Source organism: Chiloscyllium plagiosum, unplaced genomic scaffold (genome assembly GCF_037043375.1).
Source record: "Chiloscyllium plagiosum isolate Xiang-an unplaced genomic scaffold, Cpla_swu_hap1 HiC_scaffold_31, whole genome shotgun sequence".
In the NCBI taxonomy this organism is placed as follows: domain Eukaryota; kingdom Metazoa; phylum Chordata; class Chondrichthyes; order Orectolobiformes; family Hemiscylliidae; genus Chiloscyllium; species Chiloscyllium plagiosum.
In genome coordinates this window covers 48,681,247-48,706,780 of record NW_028270169.1, presented here as the reverse complement: position 1 = coordinate 48,706,780, position 25,534 = coordinate 48,681,247, and the positions used below count along the sequence as shown (strand labels likewise).

At 40.6% G+C, this 25,534-nt stretch overlaps 1 protein-coding gene across 3 annotated transcripts in view; it reads left to right on the top strand.

The window, feature by feature from the left end:
- dtx2 (deltex 2, E3 ubiquitin ligase) overlaps window positions 1-18,949 on the top strand; it is an 86,695-nt gene extending 67,746 nt beyond the window's left edge. For 2 of the 3 annotated variants that reach the window (XM_043718748.2, XM_043718747.2), the window contains 5 exons: window positions 6,112-6,182; window positions 9,702-9,860; window positions 10,870-11,031; window positions 12,905-12,994; window positions 14,680-18,949. In XM_043718748.2, the coding sequence (XP_043574683.1) occupies window positions 6,112-6,182; window positions 9,702-9,860; window positions 10,870-11,031; window positions 12,905-12,994; window positions 14,680-14,904 (707 nt within the window). In that variant the 3' untranslated portion in view covers window positions 14,905-18,949. The remainder of the gene's footprint in view (window positions 1-6,111; window positions 6,183-9,701; window positions 9,861-10,869; window positions 11,032-12,904; window positions 12,995-14,679) is intronic. The other variant, XM_043718749.2, reaches the window with a different exon arrangement.
- The last annotated feature ends 6,585 nt before the right edge of the window (window positions 18,950-25,534 follow it).

Sequence of the window (25,534 nt, the reverse complement as noted above, 5' to 3'; positions counted from 1 at the left end):
ATGGTTGGATGGGGCAGGGTTTAGAGCTGTGGAGTGGGGAATGAGGAGATATGGTGGAGGGCTGTCTGGATAACAGAGGGGTGGGAAAGGTTGTTCAAAATAGGTGGACACCTGGGATGCTTATGAGTGGAACGTCTCCTCATCAGAGCAGATACAACCAAGAGAGAAATTGGGAAAATGGGATGGAGTTTTTGCAGGATACTGGGTGGGAGGAGGTGTAGTCCAGGTAGTCGTGGGAGTCTGTGGGTTTGTAGTAAATATCAATCCATAAACTGTTGCCAGAGATGGAAACAGATTAGATTCCATATAGTGTGGAAACAGGCCCTTCGCCCCAACCAGTCCACACCAACCCTCCGAAGAGTAAGCCACCCAGACCCATTCCCCTACTCCCTACTAATGCACCTGTCACTATGGGCAATTAAGCATGGTCAATTCACCTGACCTGCACATCTTTGGATTGAGGGAGGAAACTGGAGCACCCGGAGGAAACCCACGCAGACACTGGGAGAATGTGTAGATTCCACGCAGACAGTCACCCAAGGCTGGATTCAAATCTAGGTCCCTGGCGCTGTGAGGCAGCAGTGCTAACCACTGAGATCAAGTAATGGGAGGGAGGTGTCCAAGATAGACCAAGTGAATTTAAAAATAGGGTGGAAATTGTGAGCAAAGTTGATGAACTGCAGCCTGGATGCAGGATGCAGCACTGATGCAGTCATTGATGTAGCGGCAGAAGAGTTGGGGAACTGTACCTTTCTATGTACTGAAGAGGGACTGTTCGGCATGGCTGTCAAAGAGACAGGCATAGCTGGTGCCTCTGAGTGTACCCATGGCTAACCCCTAGATTTGGAGGAAATAGGAAGAGTTGAAGGAAAGTTGATGAGGGTGAGGACTAATTTGACAAGGCAGAGGAGAGTGTTGGTGGAGGGAGACTGGATGGACTTGTTGGAGAGGGCTTGCAGGCAATCATTGTGGGGGATGGATGTGTATAGGGATTACACTTTCATAGTGAAGATAAAGCGCTGGGGTCCGGGTAAATGGAAGTTTCTGAAGAGAAGGAGAGAGTAATTTGTTCCGTATGTAGTGGCAAGTGCCTGGACCAAAGGGGAGAGAATGGAGACGAGATAGAAAGAAATGAATTTGGTGGGGCAGGAGCATCTGGAGACGATGGGTCAACTGGTGTAGTTGGGCTTGTGGATCTCGGGAAGCAGGTAGAAGTGGGTAGTGTAGGGCTGAGGGATGTTTGAGGTTGGAGGTAGTGGAGGGGAGAATTACATTTGGTCTCACCGATGTAAAGAAGACCACATTGGGAACACTGGACACAGTAAACTAGTTGGGAGGAGAGGCAGGTGAACTTCTGTCTCACATGGCAAACCAGGGCAAGCCTGACCACCTGGTCATTGCCCATTTCAATTCCCCTTCCATTGTTCACCCCCTTCAATGTTCTCCAATTTCAAATAACCTTCCCACCTATCCTTTGACTCCCTTTCCAGCCCTGCCTCCTCTCTACCATCCTTCCAACCAACCCCTCCTTCCAGCTACCGACAGGATTCATTCCTCTTATCAACCTACCATGTCTTACCTATTAACTTAATTCACCTTGCACCACCTCACCACTCCTGCCCCCTCCCCACCATAACCCTCTCTCCCCAACCCCCTTATCTACAACCACCCCTGCTCCCACCTCCATTCCTGAAGAAGGGCTGTACCTGAAACATTTGACTTCTCCACCTCCTGATGCTGCCTGGGTTCTTCCAGCCTCCTGCTTGTCTACTTTGGATTCCAGTATCCAGTTTTATTTGTCTCCATGGGTTAATAAGGCCATAAAAATGCCACCTAAGTTAAATATTTAGTAATCTACCTTTGCTGTTCTTCAAAATTTTAAATAAGGCTAGTTCAAGCATGACTTTCCCTTCTGGAATCCACAGAGATTGTGTTCTTTATTATTTTCAGATTCTAGATATTTTTCCAGATCATCTTTGAGTACAGTATAATCTCTCTTATACAGTTGGCTTGCAGTTAATTGGCCACTAGTCCTTGAAGTGTCCTGTCTACTACTTGACTACTATATGTTAGAAGACCATATTGTAGTCCTTGTCTTAATTATGTCTTGCTCAGTTACCCTGAAATTTATTATGTCTTCATTATTTCCTAGATGCTGAACTATACTTGACCATTTTAGTTAATATTTCCCATTGTTGAATTCAGCAGTGCTTCCTTCCTTGTTTGGATTTTTATATCCAGTAAAATTTCTGTTATGTGGCGTATTGCAAGCTGGAATGTTCCATCAATTGGTATATCTGATTTCACTGAAATCCATTGTTCACCCCCTGCCCCCATAATAGTGTGTTGACTATGATTTGATGGATGGATTTGACAATTCATAAGTTATAGAATCATAGAATCAAACAACATGGAAACAGACCCATCGGTCCATTCAGTCCATACCAACCAATGCCACAATCCCAAACTAAATTTCTTCCACCTCTGCATTTGTCCCATATCCCTCCAAACATCTCTTATTCATGTACTTATCTAAATGTCTTTTAAATGTTTTAACTGTACCTATATCTGGGAGTTGTTTACACACACAAATCACTCTGTTTTATATAAAAAGAAATTATCCGTCATGTCATAGAGTGATAGAGATGTACAGCCTGGAACAGACCCTTCGGTCTAACTCATTCATGCTGACCAGATATCCTAGATAAATCTAAGTCCCATTTGCCAGCATTTAGCCCATAGTCCTCTAAACCCTTCCTATTCATATACTGGCCAGACGCCTTTTTAAATGTTTTACCAGCCTCTACTACTTCCTCTGGCAACCTATTTCATAAACACACCATCCTATGAATGAAAATGTTGCCCCTTAGGCGCCTTTTAATTTTTTCACCCTCTCCCCTTAAACCTATGCCCTCTAGTTTTGGACTTCCCCACCCCAGGGGAGAAACCCTGTCTATTCACCTTATCTGTGCATGTCATGATTTTATAAACCTCTATAAAGTCACCCCGGATCCTCTGACACTCCAGGGAAAATAGCCCCAGTCTATTCAGCTTCCTGGCAACATCCTTATAAATCTTTTCTGAACCTTTTCAAGTTTCACAGTATCCTCCCCATAGCAGCAAGATCAGAACTCATGCATTATTCCAAAGGTGGCCTAAACAATCTCGGTAATGCCGCAACATGACCTTCCAATTCCTATACTCAATGCACTGACCAACAAAGGCAAGCATACCAAACGCCGCCTTCACTACCCTGTTTACCTGGGACTCCACTTTCGAGAAACTATGAACCTGCACTCCAAGGTCTCTTTGTTGAGCAACACTCCTGAGGACCTTACCTTTAAGAGTATAGGTCCTGCCCTGATTTGCCTTTCCAAAATGCAGCATCTCACATTTATCTAAATTAAACTCCATCTGCTTCTTATCAGCCCATTTAGTCCATCTGCGATAATCTCCTTTGCTGTCCACTACACCTCTAATTTTGTTTTATAAATCTTTCTCTTCTCAGCTTAAAAAAAAATTGCCTGTAGTCTTAAAATTCTAATCAGAAAAACTTGCAATATGTTTTGAAAATAATGCATTTTCACCCATATCAGTGCCCACATTAAAAAATGCACTTTCAGCATTTACAACTTACAAATCATGCCTGAGTTATTAAAGTAGCTCTGCATTATCATTATGACTGTTAGTGTTTGTCTACTGTACTTGTGACCATAAAACAACAATCCTGTTTTGAAGATCGGCAGTTATTAAGTAAGCGCATCAGGTGTCAAAGTAAATGTCTCAAGTGCGAGTGCTGTCAACTGGAATGTAAAAGAGCTGGTTATATTTGGTCCCTCAATACTAACTGCTGGGTTAGCTTGCATTTTTGATTTGCTGGCACCAGCTAAACCTAGTATATGAAGGAAAACGTAGATCTTGCTGTCTAGGTAAGAAATGAGTTCTGTACACATTCCTAAGAACTCAAATACCTGCACATGGGCAACAAAAGACTTTCCAGGCATTACGAAAATGTTTTACTGTCAATCTAGAATTTAGAACAAATGTCTGTTTCCACCTATTTTCCTGTCCAGAAGGTAATGTCCAACTTGGGGAAGAACTCAGCTTTTTAAAATTTAATACCAATCCCCCTATTTTTTAAAAAAAAACACTGTCCACAATAATAAAAAAGGGCCAGATAATAAGGGAGGGGATTAAATCAAAATAGTATCAGAGGGAAATAATGGACTACAGGCCTTGCAGTGCACGTTTCTCTCTGAAAGCTTCAAGAATTCAGCCTTTATTTTTGAAATACCTAATGTCAAATTAACCAAATAACCAATTAACAAATAACAAACACTGCCCAACTGTCTCACTAACAAACAAAAAGACGGGGAATGAGGGAAGGAATCAAATCAATATATTGTTGGTGGGAGAGATCATGTACTCCATCCTAAGTGGTAGCTATGTATTTCTAAAAGTTTAAAAAGCTTCACTGATAGGTATTTTTAATAAGTTGCTTAAATGTGTTATGACTCACCTACCAGTGCATCACAAAAACCTTAGAGCTCAGCTCTTTTTTTTTTCATCCCCACCAAATCACCTACTCTTTTATAATCAACCTGCTCCGTGTAATGGCACACCTCTGGAATGGTTGGGAATTGAACCTTTTGCCTCTAAAGTAGGGACACTACCACTATATCACATGAACCCAAGAACTCAGCCCTTTTAATTTTGAAACAATATTTTAATCCTCTTTTCAGAGATGTATTGCATACTCTGGAACAGGTCAAATTTGAATCCAGGACTCCTGGTACCAAGTCCAAAGTGGATCACAGCTCCTAATCTGTTTGAGCTTCAAAGGAAACCTGCATCTCTAACTCTGATTTTTTTTTTTGCCATTTTATTTAATAGTGGTTAAATTCCCCATGATTATTCATCTCTGTCTTTAGACTTTGCCAATTAAGCAATGAACTGATGAATGAGAAGTTGCTGGTTACAGAAAAACATCGATCTGAAAATATACTTTCTGCTTCAGGAATTTCTCTCCTAGATCTATGTTGTTTTTTACATAACAAACATGGTAAAAGCCACAATCTATTATGTTTTCCCCTCAATGCCATGTGCACATTAACCTTTCCTGTTCCAAGGTCTGGTCTTTTGGGTTTGGCAGTATATGAGGTTCACTCATCTACCCATCCTGAATGAGTTCACCATTTCCCACTTGGATATTTAAAGTCATCTTTTGCTTGAATAAAGATTTAAATTATTCAGCATTTTGAATTGAAATTAGTTTAATAAGAACACAACAGATATTTAAACACCGTTGAATTAACATAATTCAAATAAGCTGATGATTCAAGTTAAATGACTTCAAATTATAAATAGACTATACTTAAAACACTAAGACAATTATAACAGGACTGGATTTGCTCCATTATCCTCTCTAAGTACCTGTGGAATGTTCCTGCATTGTCCATGGCACATACCATTTTATCGCCTGAATTAAGTACTTGTAAAGTATTAATATAAAAACAAGGGCAGAAGTCAGAGTAGAAATGAGATTATCTGAGGAAATAAATGAGATTGGAGAATAATTACTGTCTGGTTGTCTAATTGAACATTGTTAATACAATGTTTGGAAAGTTTGTTGAGAAATCTGTGAATCCTACGAAAGGCTGCATTAATACAAGACGATCAGTTAGTCAGACTGTTTTAGATAATCATCCTCGCTTCAGCTTTGAATGTTGCTATCAGTTGCTTGCCTCACATCCTGCAGAGATTTAAACTTGTCTGATGGTGATATTATTTGTCGTATTTTTTTTGCAAATAATTTTTAACCCGTGGGTATTACATGGCACCAAGGTATCGGATGTTGAAATCTCAACATGATTCGTCCAAATTTGTAAAAATGAGCATCGTTGTGGAGATGCAGCCTTAACCATTCATCTTTACTCAAAGTGATTCTGTCAGTTACCACTTAGTGATTATATTTCACTGTTGTTTCACAGCTTATCACTTGTAAAGTTCAGAATGAAGGAAATTTATTTGGGCTGGATGTTAAGCAGTACTGTGTACTTATCAGTCAGCTCAATGTGTAACTGTTGCCTTTCCATTTTTTTCCCATTGTAGAAATGGTAAAGGATCCGGAGGAGGTGGTAAACAAGTATATGATGAGAATAGAAGAAGAAATTCCAGATGAGGTGATGTCAAAATTTTATTGCTGACTATGTGTGATTTTCATGACTTAAACATGAAGATATTTAAATGCATATAATTCCAAAGCAGAAGTGTCCTTTTTGCAATTGCATATCATGGCTGTCCTAAAAAGGTTAAACTTACTATTTTATTCCTGCACCATCACCCCGCCCCTGCAGAAGTTGCAGAAATTCCATTCTTTGTGAATCATCTACATCTGTTGTTTTTACTTTTTAAAATAACAATAAAACAGAAGAACTAGGAGCAGGAGTAGGCCATCTGGCTGCTCGAGCCTGCTCTGCCATTCAATAAGATCATGGCTGATCTTTTTGTGGCCTCAACTCTACTTACCTGCCCTCTCGCCATAACATTTAATCCCTTTTACATTTCAAACAATTAGCGATCTTAGCTTTAAAAACATTTACTGATGGTGTCTCAAATACTTCACTGGGTAGGGAATTCCATAGAACCACAACCCTCTGGGTGAAGACATTCCTTCGTTCACTCCTAAATCTGCTCCCCCTACTTTTGAGGCTCTGCTCTCTTGTCCTAGTTTCACCCACCAGTAGAAGCATCCCCTCTACTTCTGTCTGTCCCCTTCATAATTTTATGTTTCTGTAAGATCCCCCCTCATTGTTCTAAATTCCAAGGAATATAATCCCAGTGTCCTCAGTCTCTCCTCAAGCCAACACCCCCCCACGCACCCACCCAAAACTCCGGAATCAACTTAGTGAACCTTTTATGCATCCTTTCTCAAGTAAGGAGACCAAAACTGCCCACAGTACTCCGGGTGTGGCCTCACTAGCGTCCTATATAGCTTCAACATAACCTCTCTGTTTTTAAACTCAATCCCTTCAGCAATGAAGAACAAAATTCCATTTGCCGCCTTAACTACCCGTTGCACCTGTAGACTAATCTTCTGTGATTCATGCACAAGGGCATCCAGGTCCCTCTGCACAGCAGCGTGCTGCAATTTTTTTACCATCCAAGTAATAGTCCTTTTTACTGTTATTCTGACCAAAGTGGATGCCTTCCCATTTATTAACATTGTATTCCATCTACCAGATTGTTGCCCACTCACTTAAACTATCTATGTCCCTTCACAAAGGTCTCTGCACACTTCGCTCTATCACTCATATTTGTGTCATTCGCAAACTTTGACACACTACACGTGGTCCTCAACTCCAAAGTTCTTTTGTTCACTGCACTGCTTTCGGTTCAGGAATATATTGGGTGGGGATTGATATTTGGTACAGTTAGCAGAGCTCCAGAGTTAAATCAAATGCCCAACCACTTTACTAAGTGAACCAGGAAGACTTGATGAAGATCATGCAAGATTAGCTTTTCTAAATGGGATCAGCCCTGAGAACAACATATGGGTTTATTTCTTTAGCCCTAACAGCAACTGTACGACCACACAATTGGAATGTCAGTGCACATCTGTATCACAGACTGTTCCCCACTAACTAGCTAGTTTCTTCTAATGAAGGTATTTTATTACTGTTTTGTACAAAATCTTTTGTACAGGTCATGCATTGAGGGCATGCAGATATGTGTTTGAGACTTTGTACAATTTAAAGTTGGATCATATCTAGTCACAAATTGTGACTATATTGAAAATGCAGCAGTCCTCTAGAAGACACATCTTGAAAGCATGTTCACGCTCATCTTGTAGATGCGACCTATTGGGTATGTTTACAGGATAGAAGGCGGATGTGTACTCTAGGAATCTAGTACGATCTAGCTTAGAAGTATATTACCATTCCTTCACTGTCTTCGGTCAAAAAAGCCTGGAATCCCCATGGCATCATGGGTCAAGCCACAGCAGGTGGACTACAGTAGTCCAAGAAGGCAGTTCACCACCACCTTCTCAAGGGCAACTAGGGGCTGCCAATAAATGCTGGTCAGTCAGTGACACCCATGTTCCTCATGATTTTTTTTTTAAACTGGGCCAGAAGAGCAAGGTGCTTAAAGCTCTACATCAAAGATTTTTGAAAACAGCATGTGAAGACCCTAAACACAAAATTACACACCTAGTGACAGTAACCAGGAGCAGAGGAAAATATTGATATTGCCTATGGGTCAGCGTGTACCACCATAACAATCAGTGGCTACCGCAGCTTGGCAACAAATACCGATATTGAAAGTAACAAACCACAACAACATTAGATAACCACCTTCTGTGATGAATTGTGGCAGAAACTGCCTGTCAGGGTTTGGTTTCTTCAGTCACTAGCAGAAGTACATCATGTACAGCTTCTCATCCCCAATGAACTTGCTGCATGTCAGTTGCTTTGGGTAGATTTAAGGGTAAAGCTTGGGCATGGGTAGGGAAAGACCCTGGACTGAGACAAAGCCGAATGTAGGAGAAAGTGAGGATTGCAGGTGCTGGAGATCAGAGTGGAAAAGCGCAGCAGGTCAAGCAGCATCCGAGGAGTAGGAGAATTGATGTTTCAGGAATAAGCCCTTCATCAGGAATTCTTTGAATTTGTAGTAGGTATGGTTGTCCTGTTCAGATCTAAATTGTGTTGGTCTGAATGTAGTCTGGAGTCCATGTGGGATCTGTTGGTTCTTTAGGCAGGTACTGAGGAAGGAGATGTGGCTGTGGTAGCGAGTCTGCTTCAGGACGTAGCGAAGAGCTTCAGGGCATAGGAGATGGCTTGGGAGGTGCAGTGAGACAGAGACTCACTGAGATCGTTGGTTTAGATTAGAGTAGTGCTAGAGAGGCTCAGCAGATCGGGCAGCATCCAAGGAACAGGAAAATCGACGTTTCGGGCAAAAGCCCTTCATCAGGAATAGAGGCAGGGAGCCACCAGGGTGGAGAGATAAATGGGGTGGGGTGGGGCTCGGGAAGAAGATACCAAAGAGACAACAGGTGAATGGGGGTGGGGATGGAGGTGATTGGTCACAGGGGAGGGTAAAGCAGATAGGTGAGAAGGGAGATTGGCAGGTAGGACAGGTCATGAGGACAGTGCTGAGCTGGAAGGTTGGTAGGTTTGTGGGCTACCATGATGCCAAGGGGTCTGAGTAGTCTGGCAGTCATTCCCGAGATGTCATTGCTGTAGGGGAGGGTTTCAAAACACATCCAGAAACTACAAATCTTCTCAAAACTCGCTAAGTATGCTAGACTATATGCTGAAGTTTGGAGTAGGATTAGAAAGCGAAACCTGTAGAGTAAACTGTATAATAACATGTCTTAACACTGTATGCTACTAACTAAGCCAAGCTGACACTGTACATGTCATCTGCATCTTCTTGGAAAGTGAGGATCTGTGAATCAGTCTGAGACCATGGGTTGAATGTTTCAACTAACTTGTTGTTACTCCATTTTTTTGGTGTACATGTTGAATCAATCCTACTTAATTAAGGTGATTGCCCATTCCTAAGAATTCCAAAGTAGTGTGCACCAGGAAAGTGGTGTGATTACGTTGCAAGCCTGAACTGGATATCAGTATAGTGTCCTCAAACCTGATGAATGTTGAAATTTTAAAACTAAGTATTGATCTTTCTTGCATGTATTTTAGGACTGTATAATCTGCATGGAGAAGCTGAGTGCCTTGTCTGGCTATGATGAAATGTCCAGGACGAGAACCATTCGGCCAGATACAGTGGGAAAGTTCACAAGATGTGGCCATGTCTTCCACTTATTGTGTATGATGGCTATGTATGAAAATGGAAACAAGGTACAGAAAACTGTTGTGCAACTAGCAATAGTGCAGCAGTGTTCTTTCAAAGGGGTGGTGGTGCTGTACTCAGATACTTCCAGGTTACTAATCCAGAACCCCGAGCTGATGGTTTGACCATGTGGATTTGAATCTCTCAACTTCAGATGGTGAAGTTTGAACCCAACAAAAGTCTGGAATTTTAAAATAAATCTAGCCTAATGGCAATCACTATCGGTTGTTATAAAATCTAACTGTGACAGAAAGCAATCTATTGTCTTTACTTGGTCTGTGTCTCTAGGCCTATAGCAGTATTGTTGACTCTTAATTACCCTGTGGACAGTAAGGGATAGTTAATAAACAGCCAGTAACATCACAGTGACAAAAATGCCATTATAATCTTCCCTGAAGCGTTGAATCATAAGATAGGATATTGTGAGTGGTAAGCATTGATTTTGTACTGGATCTACAGCAATTTTTAGGTTGTTAGTTCCTTTCTAAAGTGATCCTATTTGTTTCTGTTTTGTCCCCCCACTTTGTTTTTGATTAAGTAAAAAAAAATCACTCAACACAAGGTTGTAGTCCAGCAGGTTTGTTTGGAAGTACTACCTTTTGGAGTGATCAGAAAGCTACCTGATGAAGGAGCAATGCTCCAAAAGCTAGTACTTCCAGATAAACCTAGTGGACTATAGCCTGGTGTTGTGCGATTTTTAACTTTGTTCACCCCAATCCAATACCAGCAGCTCCATATCATTGTTTTTGACGGTTAACGTCAGTGATTGTGATATGTTGCTAAAAGAACTGTTGTGAAGTCAGGCATAACGCTCTTATGAGTACCCCAGCTGAGAGATGTTAACTCCACTCGGATCTTATCAGGGGCCTTGCTTATCCACGTAATTCTGTCGGAGGATCACATGAATGTTAAACATGATGCACTAGTGCATTGCGATAGAAAAATTTGTTATTCCAGAATAGAGTCATTATTTCAGATTAGAGAACTCTGCTAAGCAATGGAATTAACTCATTTCAGGATGGCAGTTTACAGTGTCCTTCATGTAAGACCATCTATGGTGAAAAGACTGGAACACAGCCAAAAGGAAAGATGGATATTTATTTATTACCACAGTCACTGCCTGGATATGCAGACTCTGGATCTATACAAATTGTGTACAATATCCCACCTGGTATTCAGGTAACCACTTCTTCTGAGTCACTTGTGATAGTAGAAATTATGCTTCTCGAAGATTCAGATTGACTACCTCACGCATAGGTTGTGGGAAAGCTAGATTTTCTTATTATTCATGTTTTGTGTATTGAAAGCAATCTGGGCTTATTGCAATAATTTGAACACAATAAGTAGATATTTGACTGTTTAAATTAATTCCTCACTGCTTATCAATGGGCAGTTAATGTTTCAGGTCTATTCTGACTTGCATTGTACCAATCTATTAGCTTTGGTCATAAAACTGAGGTACCATGTCTGCAGTTTGTGTAATGGAAGATTTGAGTTTATAAATGTCAGAAGGGAGATTGATGCTCAAGTTAAAATCATTCATTATCACAAATTCACTGCAGCCAAGTTTCAAACAATATCTAAACCTGGATGTTGATTCATTCTTTAATTATTTACTATGTACCTTGGTGCAAATCAACAAAATTTGTATCAGAATATTTTATTGCAATGAGGATAGTTCTACTATTTCTGTTGCATCAATTTCCACCTACATCTGTGACATAGACTGTCCTGTGATGGGAGAGGTGAAGAAAGGCAGTTATCACTTGTTAGGAATTGTTCCTAAATCTTAGCATTTTCATAGAAATTTTGAAGCTGTAACGTTAGTTGCCGTTGGTCTTGGAATTAGGATGCCATTTTATTGCTAGCGTTGGGAATGCATTAGGTGCTGTCCTATTACGAGGCTGGGAGACTTGTAGCACAGGGCATTGTTTTCATGCATGGAGTTTTTATGGGAGTCCTATGAGGAGAGATTGGTTCGACTGACCCTGTATTCGCTAGAGTTTAGAAGACAGAAGATCCATTTGAAACATAAAAATTTCTGACAGGGCTGGACGTAGTAGATGCTGAGAGGATGTTTTATCTGGCTGGGAGAGTTACAATTGGGGACATAGTCTCAGGATATGGGGTAGACCATTTAGGACCAAGATGAGGAAAGATTTTCTCACTCAAAGGTTAGCGCACCTGTGTAATTCCCTACCACAGAAGGCTATGGGGACCATCTGATGAATATATTCAATCAGGAGATAAGTTTTTAGATTATGAAGGCATCAGTAGTATGGGGGGAAATGGGAATATGACATTGAGATGGATGATCAGCTATAATCATATTGAATGGGAAACCAGGCTCAGAGGGCTGAATGGTCTACTCCTGCTCCCAATTTCATTATATCAGTAATGTTGTAAAAGATCTATTTTGAAATAAATTCCCAAGCTTCTCTGCCTGAGAGCAGCCCACCAGCACAACCTTAGGTATAGATAAGAAATGCTAGTCCAACCACAGATGCCCACATTCCATGAATTAATTTTAAAAATGTTTATCAACAAATTACAGCCATGGAGTGTATCCCAGGTAAGCCCAGTCCAGTTTTCACCTGAAAATCGTTGTTACGCTTTTTCATTCAGTAATCATGTAGTTGACTCTCAGCTGCCGTCTTGGAATAAATGTTGGCCTGGCCAATGATACCTACATCCTGTCAATGAATTTCTTTTTTAAAAAATTAAGAGGAGCTGCAACTCCCACTTTACACTCCACCCTAGCTTAACTCCATTACATGAAAGTCTATTATGCCAACAACAGCCACCACAAAAGAGACCAGATAACATAGCATACACTGGCAGTTAGAGTTAAGAACTGGCTGAGCTATAGGATTCTTGAACCAGGCAATCTTAAGAGAGTGCATCTTCTGTTTATCACTCTACTGCAATTATTGCTTTATTAAAGATAAACACTTATGAAAATCAAATCACTGGCTGAAATTCTAATAGGAAACTGCAACTGGAATTCATCTTTTTATTTACTAAACTTAACCAACTTGCCTTTTTTTGACAGGGTCCAGAGCACCCTAACCCAGGCAAACCATATACTGCCCGTGGCTTCCCCCGGCACTGTTACCTGCCTTACAGTGAAAAAGGCAGACAGGTAAGATATAGGGTAACTGATTGGATTAAACTGCTTTAATAATTAAAGAACACCTCAATTGAGTATTCCTGAAGCTTTACATTTTATGCTGATCTGAGAAATTCACAAGAAATACCAGTGTAAAAGGCAATTACCATTTATACTATGAGAGCAGAATTGGCAGGCTGGTGAAGGTGTTGCTGTGGAGAATAGAATAGAATCCCTCCAGTGTGGAATCAGGCCCTTTAGCCCAACAAGTCCACACTGACCCTCCGAAGAGTAACCCACCCAGACCCATTCCCCTATCCTGTTATCCTATATTTATCCATGACTAATGCACCTAACCTACACATCCCTGAACACTATGGGCAATTTAGCCAGTTCACCTAACCTGCACATTTTAGGATTGTGGGAGCACCTGGAGGAAACCTACACAGACACTGGGAGAATGTGCAAACTCCACACAGACAATCGCCTGAGGTTGGAATCGAACCCTGGTCCCTGGTGCTATGAAGCAGCAGTGCTAACCATTGTGCCGAATGTAGCAGTTAATAATGACAGTCAGTTCAATTATTGAGCTAGATTCTGGGTAATGATTTACCAGAGAATGGCTGTCATTTTGTTGAATTGATACAGATAAGCTGTATGTACATATTCTTTGTTTGCAAAGGTGATGCTAGTTATATAGGCTATAAATCCCCAAACTAGATAACATCAATGCATATCCCTTAGACTTTTCAGATAAACTCAATACCTCACTTGTTGCAATCAACCTAAGAACCACACAACAGTGTCCAATGTTCGGTGCAATTCCACAGTTGGGCAGTATTTGCTCAATAATTCTGAGTGTGTGAGCAATTATGCTGGTTACCAATTAAGAATTTTCAGTTGGACTTGCAGTGTGACTGGCGCATTTGTGTTTTGGAAGCTACGTTAATGCAAAAGGTTTTTTTGTTGTGGAATATTCTCATGAGCAGAAGAAGAAATGCTTCAGCAGAATTTCCTTTCTCGTCAGCAGTACTCAAATTCTGTATTACCAACAAACTTTCTGTAATCCATAAAGCACATAATTGTGACTGCCTCCTGTTCTGACTTTGGTATTGGATAGATTTTCCGTTTTAAAGTTGAGAAATTTGAATTAATTCCAAGAATGCCTCACCGCGCCAGAGACGCGGGTTCAAATCCCGCCTCGGGTAACTCTCTGTGTGGAGTTTGCACATTCTCCCCATGTCTGTGTGGGTTTCCTCCGGGTGCTCCGGTTTCCTCCCACAGTCTAAAGATGTGCAGGTCAGGTGAATTGGCCATGCTAAATTGCCCATAGTGTTAGGTGAAGGGGTAAATGTAGGGGAATGGGTCTGGGTGGGTTGCTGTTCGGAGGGTCGGTGTGGACTTGTTGGGCTGAAGGCCTGTTTCCACACTGTAAGTAAAGTAATCTAATCTAATCTAATCTTAACAGGAGAACGTAGAGTTTTGTTTTTTTAGAGAAAAAAATCGATAATTTACTCCATGAGGGTGAACTGGTTATGCACTTTGGGTTCTGCAGACTGTGCTGGTAAAGGTCTCCTAAAGTTCAGGTAGAAGTCTGAAATGGGCTCAATCCTAGGGTACCCTAATTAATTTCCAATTTATCAGCAGTCAGACTGAAAATCTGTATATGTACTTCCACCAGGGAATGAATGCAAACTGAATTGAATCTCCTATTTCAGGTCCTGGAGCTTCTCAAAGTTGCATGGAACAGACGGCTGATTTTTACTGTGGGGACGTCGAGCACAACTGGGGAAATGGACACAGTGGTTTGGAATGAAATTCACCATAAAACAGAGATGGGGTCCAATGTATCGGGGCACGGATACCCTGACCCCAACTACCTAGACAATGTCATTGCAGAGCTGGCTGCTCAGGGCGTCACAGAGGACTGTCTTCGGCAATAATTGATCATGTTTTCTCCAATCCAGTGGAGAGCCTGTAAAAGGGTTTGGACTTCTGCACTTTTCTTTAGTGCAAGCTGTGTTTTCATTTTCCTTTCTCCTGCTTGTTTTGTAAAATCCAGAATCAATTTTCATAGCCGTGCATGGTGAAGCAGGGGTGCACGGGTTGCATCTTCCTAAGGCCAGATGTCTCTTTTCACCACACCAGTGATTTTTTTCATTCAAAGCCAGACCGAGCTGAGCTGGACTCACATGTTTCCCCTTCTCTTTCCCCTCCTCCTCCCCATCTCCTCCTGGCACCTTGCAACATGTTTACATAGCGTTGGCCAACAAAAGCTTCAACAAATTGGATGTAGTTACAGTTTCTTGTGCATTGTCTGGGATGTTGTATTTTACCATAGCAGCCACGTTAGAAACTGTAGCATCTGAAGTTCTGCGATGTATCCTTCTGTTAATCAAGTTTTAGCCGTAAGCATTAAAGTAGAACAGACTCTGATCCACAGTGGAATTCCTGTAATCTGTGCACCACTGGCTGCTCAAAGTGGGGCTAGCAGGGGAACCTTTATAACATGCACTATTATCTGATTCTAATACTTTTAGGCAGTGGAGCATTATAAGAGAATCTATTTTTTACATCCTAGGACAGTAAGGCAGTGAAAGTTTGAAGCATGTGAAATACTATTTTATCCTTGTAGCATGAGGCTCTAAAATCTTGTGTGTTACTGTTTGGTAGCAAATTGTGTAGTTTTGTGCCCAGTTCTACTGCTTGTTTCATACCTGGGGCAAAGCATGGTAACCTGCAATCAGTAAACTTATCACTTTTCTACTGGTTTCTACTGAGCTCAGGGAAGCCTAGTAATTAAGTGATTAAGTAATTTTTTTTCACTCGCAAAATGGTTGCGACAAATTGTGTACCATTTAAATTGCAACGTTACAGAATATTTTGGTTTTACGTTTCATTGCCACTAATGGCTGATGGAATAGAAATCTTCTGTGGCAAAACTACACTGATTAGTGCATCATTTTTTCCCTAGTATTTAGAGCAGTTGCCTATAATATAGGAACTGAATTTCACCCTGACCCCCAAACCCTGTTACAATAATGATCTGCCAGTTGACGATAAAATCACTAGGATATGGAAGTCCTGAGACAGATATTCCCATTATTAAAGCTTGGACGGGGTGAATATATAAACTTAATAGAGAAAGTAGGTGGTCGAAGACTAGAAAGAGAAATTGCTACAGTCCTTCTCATAAATGGTATGAGGGATAGGGACCAAATGCAAGTTAATGGGACTAGTTTAATTGTGAAGACTGGACAGCATGGGCAAGTTGGGCCGAAGGGCCTGTTTCCATGCTATAGAACTCCGTGATTCTAAATATGTGCAGTTTTCTCACACTATTCTTTTTTCTTCCTGCTGTAGCTTTGGGATATTGATTGACATTCATTCAATTGGGGTACACTGTAATGCCAAATAGAATATGTGTACATATTTCTTAATTTAGAGATGATGTTTGAATTATGCAGAGAATCCTCTGTAAAATTTTCTTAAAGACAGCATGTTGAAAGGGAAGAAAATGTACAGTTTCCACAGGAGTGCCATTGATCTCCTCAAACTGCTTTCATGGAGTTTATTGTTACCACTCATTTGATATGATTTAGATTCCCTAGAGTATGGAAACAGGCCATTCGGCCCAACAAGTTCGCATCAACCCTCCAAAGAGCAACCCACCCAGACCCATTCCCCTACCCTATTTTTACCTCTGACTAATGCACCTAACACTACGGGCAATTTAGCATGGCCAATTCACCTGATCTGCACATCTTTGGATTGTGGGACGAAACCGGAGCACCCGGAGGAAACCCAAGCAGACACGAGGAGAATGTGCAAACTCCACATAGACAGTGGCCCGAGGCTGGAATCGAACCCAGGTGCCTGGTGCTTTGAGGTAGCAGTGCTAACCACTGTGCCGCCCACCCATGGGCATTGTTATGACATCTTTTTACAAATGAGTGAATTTAACGTTTTCTTGTAATGTGTTAAAATCTTGTTGGCATTCAGGTGTTGAAGTGCTGGGGAAATGTAGTAGGTACAGCTGATTGTTTGTGTTACCCAACATACCACAAATCCTGTTTGACGTGGAGACCAGGTCTTTGGCCAACCCCTCCAAGCGGCCTGAACTTCATAGACCCAAAAGGAAAATATGAGACATTGGGGCAATCAGTGCCTGGGCACAAATTTGCATGTTCCTGAAACGCATTCTTCGGCCTGTCCCCCAGTTTTATGCAATGTTGAACTTTGCCTTAGTTTCTGAGCTTAGCTTGACCAAGGCAACAAACAGTTTGTTAGTTCCTCAATTAATCTACAATGTCTGTTGACTTTCAATGACTCATTCTGTAAAATCTAAATTAAGCATTAAAATTAATTCTACAGTGATTGGGACAGGCTGTCAAAACTGAGTCAACCGCCTTAATTAGACTCTCTGAAAGCACCATCAGTCTAAATCTTCCTCCATAGTGTTTACTTTTCAACCCAAATACAATGCAATACGAAAAGCCTTACAGTGGTTGAATGCTTAAAGTCATGGGATGAAATCTCTTGATAGTGGGAAGAATGGAAAGGAATATTAAAGCAAACATTCTCAACAACCAGCACAAGCATTTCCAGATTAGCAAACTCCCCTCCAGGTACTGCCGCAGTACACTTGCAGGCCTGTAAATGGTCTAATTTAACCAAATCTTGAGGTGCAAATCATCCCACCAGTGTGCTGTTTCTAAGGTAATGTGAAATTTTAAAGCATATGCACTGTTACCTGATTGTTATAGTATAAGGTACTATGTGTGTTACTATATGATTCATCTTTGGGCACAGTTGTGTGCAGTTTTGTATCCAAGTCTACGTCCTGTTCTACAATTCTACAGAGGTCAAGGAAATGTAACCTGCAAATCATTTTTTGCTAGATATTATGTTCAGGGAGGCATCATGTGACTAACTGCAAACTTAAAATAGCTGTTTTGTTTTGTTTGTTTTTTAAGACTTTGGAAAGCAAATTCACATTCTCCCTCTCCTAAACATAACCATGATGTCTTTCACACTTTCTTTCTGACATTTATTTGGTATTTATGATTTTTTTTAGGCACTAAACTAGAGATAGAAAAACACTGCTATTCAAAATACTTATCCTATGTTTTCTGTCTTTTATCAATGACAAGCTTTGGTACTGTTTTATAGAGTTTGGTTATCATTTAACAAGGATGTCAAAATTGTCAGAGACAATGCTTATACCTTTTCATTTTTTTCATGGAATGTATGTATAATTGGCACATTACATTGCCTTTGAACTAAATGCCTTCTTTGACCCTTTCAGAGGACAATTGAGCATCAGTTGAATTGCTGTAGACTTGGAGTATGTGATTAGATCAAGTAAGGATGACTGGTTTTATTCTATAAATGACGTGAGAATTAGATTATTACAACAATTGATGATTGTCTCATGGTCACCATTACTGAAACTAGCTTTCAGTATTGGAATTTTATTAATGGAAACAAAGTCCCTGAGAGCATTAAACTCCGCCTCTGGTTAACTAGTCCAGTGCCATCACTACTGTCTCACATACCACTCCACCCATTTCACTTTGCATCCAAATGCCCATTTGTTTCTGCTTCACTTATTGTTTACTCAGTTTCTAATTTTTTAACCAACTTTTAAGTAGAACGCAGCAAAATTTTGGAGAATGGTATAAACCTTAACACTTGAGAACTATGTTGTTGAGCAAATTAAAGATTTGTTCCCAACCAGCTGGGGATTAAGCTTATATTTGTGCTGATATCCTGATGGCATGTTAATAACATTTTTAATTTATGTAATCATCTTTCAAATTCCTAGCAAAGTTTGTGACCTGATGTCTCCGTATTTTGTTTTTTTTTTAGTTGTGCTCTTGCTTCAGAATTTCTTGATTCTGGAACAATTTTCCTTTGTCATTTTATTAAATAACCTTACTGTGTACAGTTGCATTATTAAATTTCTGCGAAGGGTTACTAACCAAGTATGAAATAGTCTCTATAATTTTTCATAACTTGACCGACACAGCTGTTGTCCGGACTTATACTTTATTGATGTCCACAACAAGGTAAAGTAGAATTTTCATAAGATATAGGCAAAGTTGCCCCATTCCCGAAACATCGACTCCCCTGCTTCTCAGATACTGCCTGACCTGCTGTGCTTTTCCAGCACCAAACGTTTTGCTTCTGACTCTCCCGCATCTGCAACCCTACTTTCTCGAAGTAGGCCATTTGGCCCATCAAGTCTGCCTGGCCATTCAATCAAATCATAGCTGATTTGATTATCCTCCATTCCACTTACTTGCCTTTTCTTGATAACCCTTGATTCCCTTATTGATCAAAAATCTCTCAGCCCTTCAATATACTTAACAACCCAGTCTCAACAGCTATCTGCAGTAAACATTTCCACAGATTCACTATCCACAAAAGAAATTCCTCCTCATCCCTGTCCTAATTGGGTGGCCCCTTATTAGAGATTATGCCCTCAGGTCCTAGACACACTCATGAGAGGAAACAACCTTTATGCATCTGTCCTGTCAAGTCTCCTTTGAATCTTCTATGTTTCAATAACGTCACTTTTCATTCTTCCAAACTCCAATGAGTACAGGTCCAACCTACTCGAACAAAAATGAAAATTGCTTGAAAGATTTAGGTCAGACAGCATCTGTGGAGTCAAAGAGTTAATGTTTTGGGTCCAATGACCCTCCTCCTTCAGACTTGACTCAAAACATTAATTCTGCTATGTCTTCACAGATGCTGAGTTAGAGTCATACAGCATGGAAATAGACCCTTTGATCGAACTTGTCTGTGCCAACCAGGTTTCTTAAACTGAACTAGTCCCATTTGCCTGCATTTGGCCCATATCCCTCTAAACTTTTACTATTCTTGTACCTCTCCAAATCTCTTTGAAATGTTATAATTGTACTGACCTCTAGTTCTTTCTATATGCAGCACCACGCTTTTTTGAAATGATTGCCCCTCAGCTCCTTTCCCTGAATCTTTCCCTCTCACCTTAAACCTATGCTGTTTTGGACTACCCTACCCTAGAAAAAAGACCTTGGCTATTCACCTTATTTATGGCCTTCATGATTTTAAAAAAACGTTTATAAGCCTCTGCCTCCCATGCTCCAGGGAAAAAGTCTCAGCCTGTCCTTATAACTTAAACCTCCCATTCTCAGTAACATCCTTGTACATCCTCTTTGCATTCTTTCCAGTTTAATAATGTTTTTCTTATAGCAGGGTGACCAAAATTGTATGCAGTACTCCAGATATGGCCTTACTAATGAAGAGGTTTTTTTTTCCAACAGTTTCTGATTTCCAGCATTCACAGTTCTTTGATTACTTTGTTTAGTGTCCGACCTACTCAGTTTATCCTCAAGTAAATCCCTCCTAACCTGTGATCAGCCTTATGAATGTTTTCTGGGCTGCCTACAGCGCCAGAGTAGTTCACCTTAGGTAATAGGACCAAAATTATTTGCAGTATTCTAGGTGTGCTCCAACTAATACTTTGTATAGTTTAGCAAGACCTAATAAACTTGCCTGCTAGATTTTTCAGTTATACACAAAGCTTCTCCAATCCCTCAGCACTGCAGTTGAAAGCTCAATGATATTGTATGTTTAATTACTTGTGTCTTAAGATTATTTGTCCATCCCAGACTTGACTTGGTAAATGAAGGCTGGCTTTTCCATGATTGACCAGTTTTGGCTCTGCTGTTTGCCTCAGACTGTGGTACGGTTGTAAATGGAAGGGAGGTAGAGGACCATTGCAAACTACTACAGGGTACAGTCAATTGTTTGCTACTCACCATGCTCCAATGTCATGCACTATAGTTTGGAGTGTATGGGTGATGTTTAATAAGTTATTTTATTTCTTTCCCTCCAGCCTTCTACCTTCATCTCTTCAAGATGTTACTTTGTCTTTCTGAAAGCTCATTCATGGGATGTGGGTTTTGCTGGCAGGGCCAGCATTTATTGCCCTTGAAAGGTGGATTGTACTGCATGCTTAAACTGTTGCAGTCCATGTGGTGCAGCTACACCCACAGTATGATTAGGGAGGGAGTTCCAGAATTTTGTCCTGGCAACAGTGAAGGAATAGTGATTATAGTTCCAAGTCAGGACAGTGTGTGGTCTGGGTGAGGGGAAACCTGCACAAGCCCGTGTTAAAGTGTATTTATGTGATGCTTTCTGTTACCATTTCAAGGCGGGTTCCATCAGGAAGTATTAAAGCCAAGCCTGGTCCTGATGGAACTAATGTCCACACATCTACTTCCCAGTAGGAATCAACATATTGAGCTTCAGGATGTGGACTGACTTTCCCCATCACATTCCCTGTCTGTCTGAACCCTTCCACTATCCGCTAGAATTGCTGTCCCTTGTGATATCGCTCAATTTTGTATCACTGCAGTTATGTGTGGGATCTTGCTGATCACCCATAATCACCAACAATCAAGCCATTGTGCAATACACAATGCTGCTAACTGTAATCTAAATAGGATGTTGGTCGACATGTTTTATGAAGGTTGCATTAAATTCCTGAACAATTTAAAAATAATTTTTACAGAAAGTCGCAAAAGCAGCTTCACCAGCACCCAGCTGTCATCCCAAGATAGTATTGTGGCTTGCAGTTCTTGCTCACTCACTAAATCACACAACTGGTATGCCAAATCCAAAGAAAAATCGCCCCCAATATCTTTGCTAAACTAACAGCAAGAACAGAATGAGGGCACAGCCTAAGAGTGCCTCTGTTTGCCAGGAGCCATTAGTTGGTTGGGGAAATCAAGTGAGATGTGCAAATGACGCAACTGAAGCACTTTTCCACTTGACACCGAAGTCCAAGTTGTCCTCTCCTCTTCCCCCTCCTTTCCCCACCTGATCGCTCTGGTTTCCAAAGGGAGATAGGGTGGATGATAGCCCTTAACTAGCCATTCCTTCTATGTGGAATAGACAATTGAACAAGCTTTTATGTCTGCAGGGATTTAAATATATTCCTGGAAGGCATAAAATCTCCAGTGAAATTCGACCCTTCGTCTTTTTTTTTAATGGCTAGCAATTCGAATTCTATTTCCACTTACCTCTTTACATTTAGTCTGGCTTGTTTTTCTTAGTATTTTATCTACATTCCATCAGTATTGGAACAGTGTTAGAAAAATTAGTTTTGTTTTCCTGAGTGAGCCTTTCTTCCCTGTTGAGGGTGCAAATACATTCTGCTTGCTGAGCTATTCCTCACGGCTTGTCCTTGTAGGTGGGTTGTGTTTAGATATTTTAAATCAACCTGTTCAGAGATGCAAGTACACACCTCCTGGAGCAAGTGGGACTTGAACCAAAGCCTCTTTGTTCAGAGGTGAAGGCACTACCACTGCATCCCCAGAGCCGTAGTGGATTTTTGAACTGTAGATCACTCTGCTCATTCTAAAACAAATCACTTCTTATCATGTGTTCAGAATTAAAAGTAATGGACAGAGCAATTTGCAACCAACCCCAGTCAATGCGCCTTGTAAGATGAGTCAAAGTTGTTAAAATGGCCCCTAGATGGCACACTTAACTTGGAGATTAATTCACAATTCTTACAATAGGATCTGTACAATCTTGCTGCTGTAACTTAAAATGCTGCCATTAAAGTGCTTATCCAAAATGAAAACCAGTGAAAATATGCATATTAGATCAATTGTTGTCTTGCCATCAAAGACACGTTTTGCAATTGGTTTTCGTTTGTGCTTTTTGTTTTGTACTTATTGATACCACTGGCCCAAGTAGTTTAACTCCCCAAAGCTGTGCTCTTGAAATCATTGTGGAAATTGAAAAGTGCTGTCTGCTGTGGCATTCAAACCACCGTTCAAATTTGAGCTCTCACTCAGAATGGTTTCCAAAATCAGTCATGAGATAAAAGTGTGAAGCAAAATTAATTGGCATTGAAAAATAGCATAAGTTATTTAATTAAAGCACAGTGAATATCAACAAGTTCTTTGAAATAAAAGAAATATTAGATGAGAATCCAAAATGTTGTTTGACAAAATATCATACTAAGTTGTGTAAAGTCTATAGCATTAAAGAAACAATGGCAACCTAGTTTTTTTTAATTAGCAAAGGGATAGAACACAGTGTAGTGGAAAGCAGTTCTTTTACAAACTGGGCAGTATATATTGATGTTCCCTTAGTAATAGCATTACAACAGTTCTTAACATGTTCTAGTAACTTAAAATTGGGCATTTGGACATAATTTCAAAATGTACAGTTGATATGGAACTCAGAAATGTAGTAATCAATGAGGAAAATGATACATTTCAAGAGAACAAGAGCATATTGGTAAAATGGATAGTCATGATGGATGAACATAACTGTATGAACTGTTACATTTTGGTAGAACAGAAATGCAACTTGAATTAAGTGGGATAAGCTAGGATTAGCAGAAACAAGGAAATGTGGGCAGGGGGCTGGGATTCGTGCACAGATCTTTGGAAGTTGGTTGATTTAAAAATGGGGTCCATAATTTTATTAATAGAAAAATAGTACACACAAGCGAAGAAGTTGTGCTAAACACTTAAAACACTTAAAAGCACTGGCTGTGCTTTAAGAAAACTGACAAGGCTTTGAAGAGAGCATGGAAGAGGTTTACTAAGATGGTACAGGGGTGAAGGACTTCAACTGCATGGAAACTTGGGAAGCACGGAGTACTCCATTGAGTAGGAAGATTTGAATAAGATGTTCAAAGTAACAAAGGATTTCGATATCGTTAATAAGGGCAAACTTTCTTCAGTGGCAGAGGTCAGAGATTCGTTCCTGCCAATCTCAGGATATACCATTTAGTTCAATTTGCATCTTTTCGCTCCTTGTACCAAAATGCAACACTTCATACTTGACAAAGAAATAAAGACGACCTGAGAAATCTTTTATTTTTACATCGCAAGTTCTGATCTGAAAGGATGATGGAATTGGATTTAGTTCTGATTTTTTAAAAAAGATAAAAATCATACAACACCAGGTTATAGTCCAACAGGTTTATTTGGAGGCACTAGCTTTCAAAGCACTGCTGCTTCATTGGGTAGTTCATCCAAGGAACATCTTGATAAAGGGCCTCTGCCCGAAATGTTGTGGGCCATTTCCACACTAGGGAATCTGATCTAATCTATTCTAATCTAATCATGTGCCCAATTACCTTCTTTCTCCTCACTATGCATATCTCCAGTCACACCTTCCAGGTGAAGCAATGATTTTAGTTTATTTCACATTTTAGTTTGTTGTCACGTTCCGAGATACAGTGAAACATATTCTTTGTGTGCTAACCAGAGAAATCATACCTTACATAACTACATCAGGATAATTGAACAGAATGCAGAATATTGTGTTACAGCAACAGTGAAGGTGCAGCGAAAGATCAACTCTAATGGATGCGGTCTGTTTATAAGACTGATAACAACAGAGGAGAAGCTGTTCTTGAATCTTTTGGTGTTTCAAACTTCTGTATCTGTTGCTCAATAGAAGAGAATATAACCAGGGTTGGAGGGGGTCTTTGATTATGTTGGCTGTTTTCCCAGGTAGTGGAAAGTGTAGACTGGGTCAATGGAAGAAAGGCTGGTTTACGTGATGAATTGGACTGCATTCATGACTCTCTGTAATTCCTTAGGGTCTTGGGAACAGCAGTTGTCAAACTACACTTTGATGCATCCAGATAAGATGCTTTCTATGGTGCACCTACAAAAAATTTGTAAGAATCATTCTGGATGTGCCAAATTTCAATAGTCTTCTCAGGAAATTGAGGCACTGGTGTACTTTCTTGACTGTAGCATCGCTGTGTGTGGACCAGGACAGACTGGTGATATTTCCACCTGGGAACTTAAAGCTCTTGACCATCTCCACCTCAGCACCATTGATGTGTCCTCCACTTTGCTTTCTGAAGTCAATGACAGTTCCTTTGTTTTGCTGACATTGAGGGAGAGATTGTTGTCTTTAGACCATGCCAATAAGCTTGCAGTCTCTTTCCTGTATGTTGCCTAGTCGTCGTTTGAGATTCAACCCACTATAGTTCTCATCAGCAAACTTGTAAATGGTGTTAGAGCTGAATTTGTTCACACAATCGTGACTGTGTAGGGAATACATCAAGGGGCTGAATACGCAGCCTTAATGGGCACCTGTGTTGAGGATTATTGTGGAGGATTTGATGTCGCCTATCCTTGCGGATTGCGGTCGGTGGGTCAGGAAATCAAGGATCCAGTTGCAGAGGGAGGAGCCGATACCTAGGTTTCTGAGTTCAGAGGATTTTGGCAGCGGAGCTAAGTCAATGAACAGGAATCTGACATAGGTGTCCTTGTTATCCAGATGTTCCAGGGCTGAGCATAGGCCCAGGAAGATGGCATCTGCTGTGGACCTATTCCCTTAGTAGGCAAATTTTATTGGATCAAGGCAATCTGGGAGGCTGGTGTTGATATGTGCCATTCATCGAAGAGTGTGGTGCTGGAAAAGCACAACCGGTCAGACAGCTTTTCATCAGGAAGAGCTTATGGTCAATGTCGATTCTCCTTGTCAGATGCTGCCTGACTGGCTGTACTTTTCCAGCACCACACTCTGACTCTGATC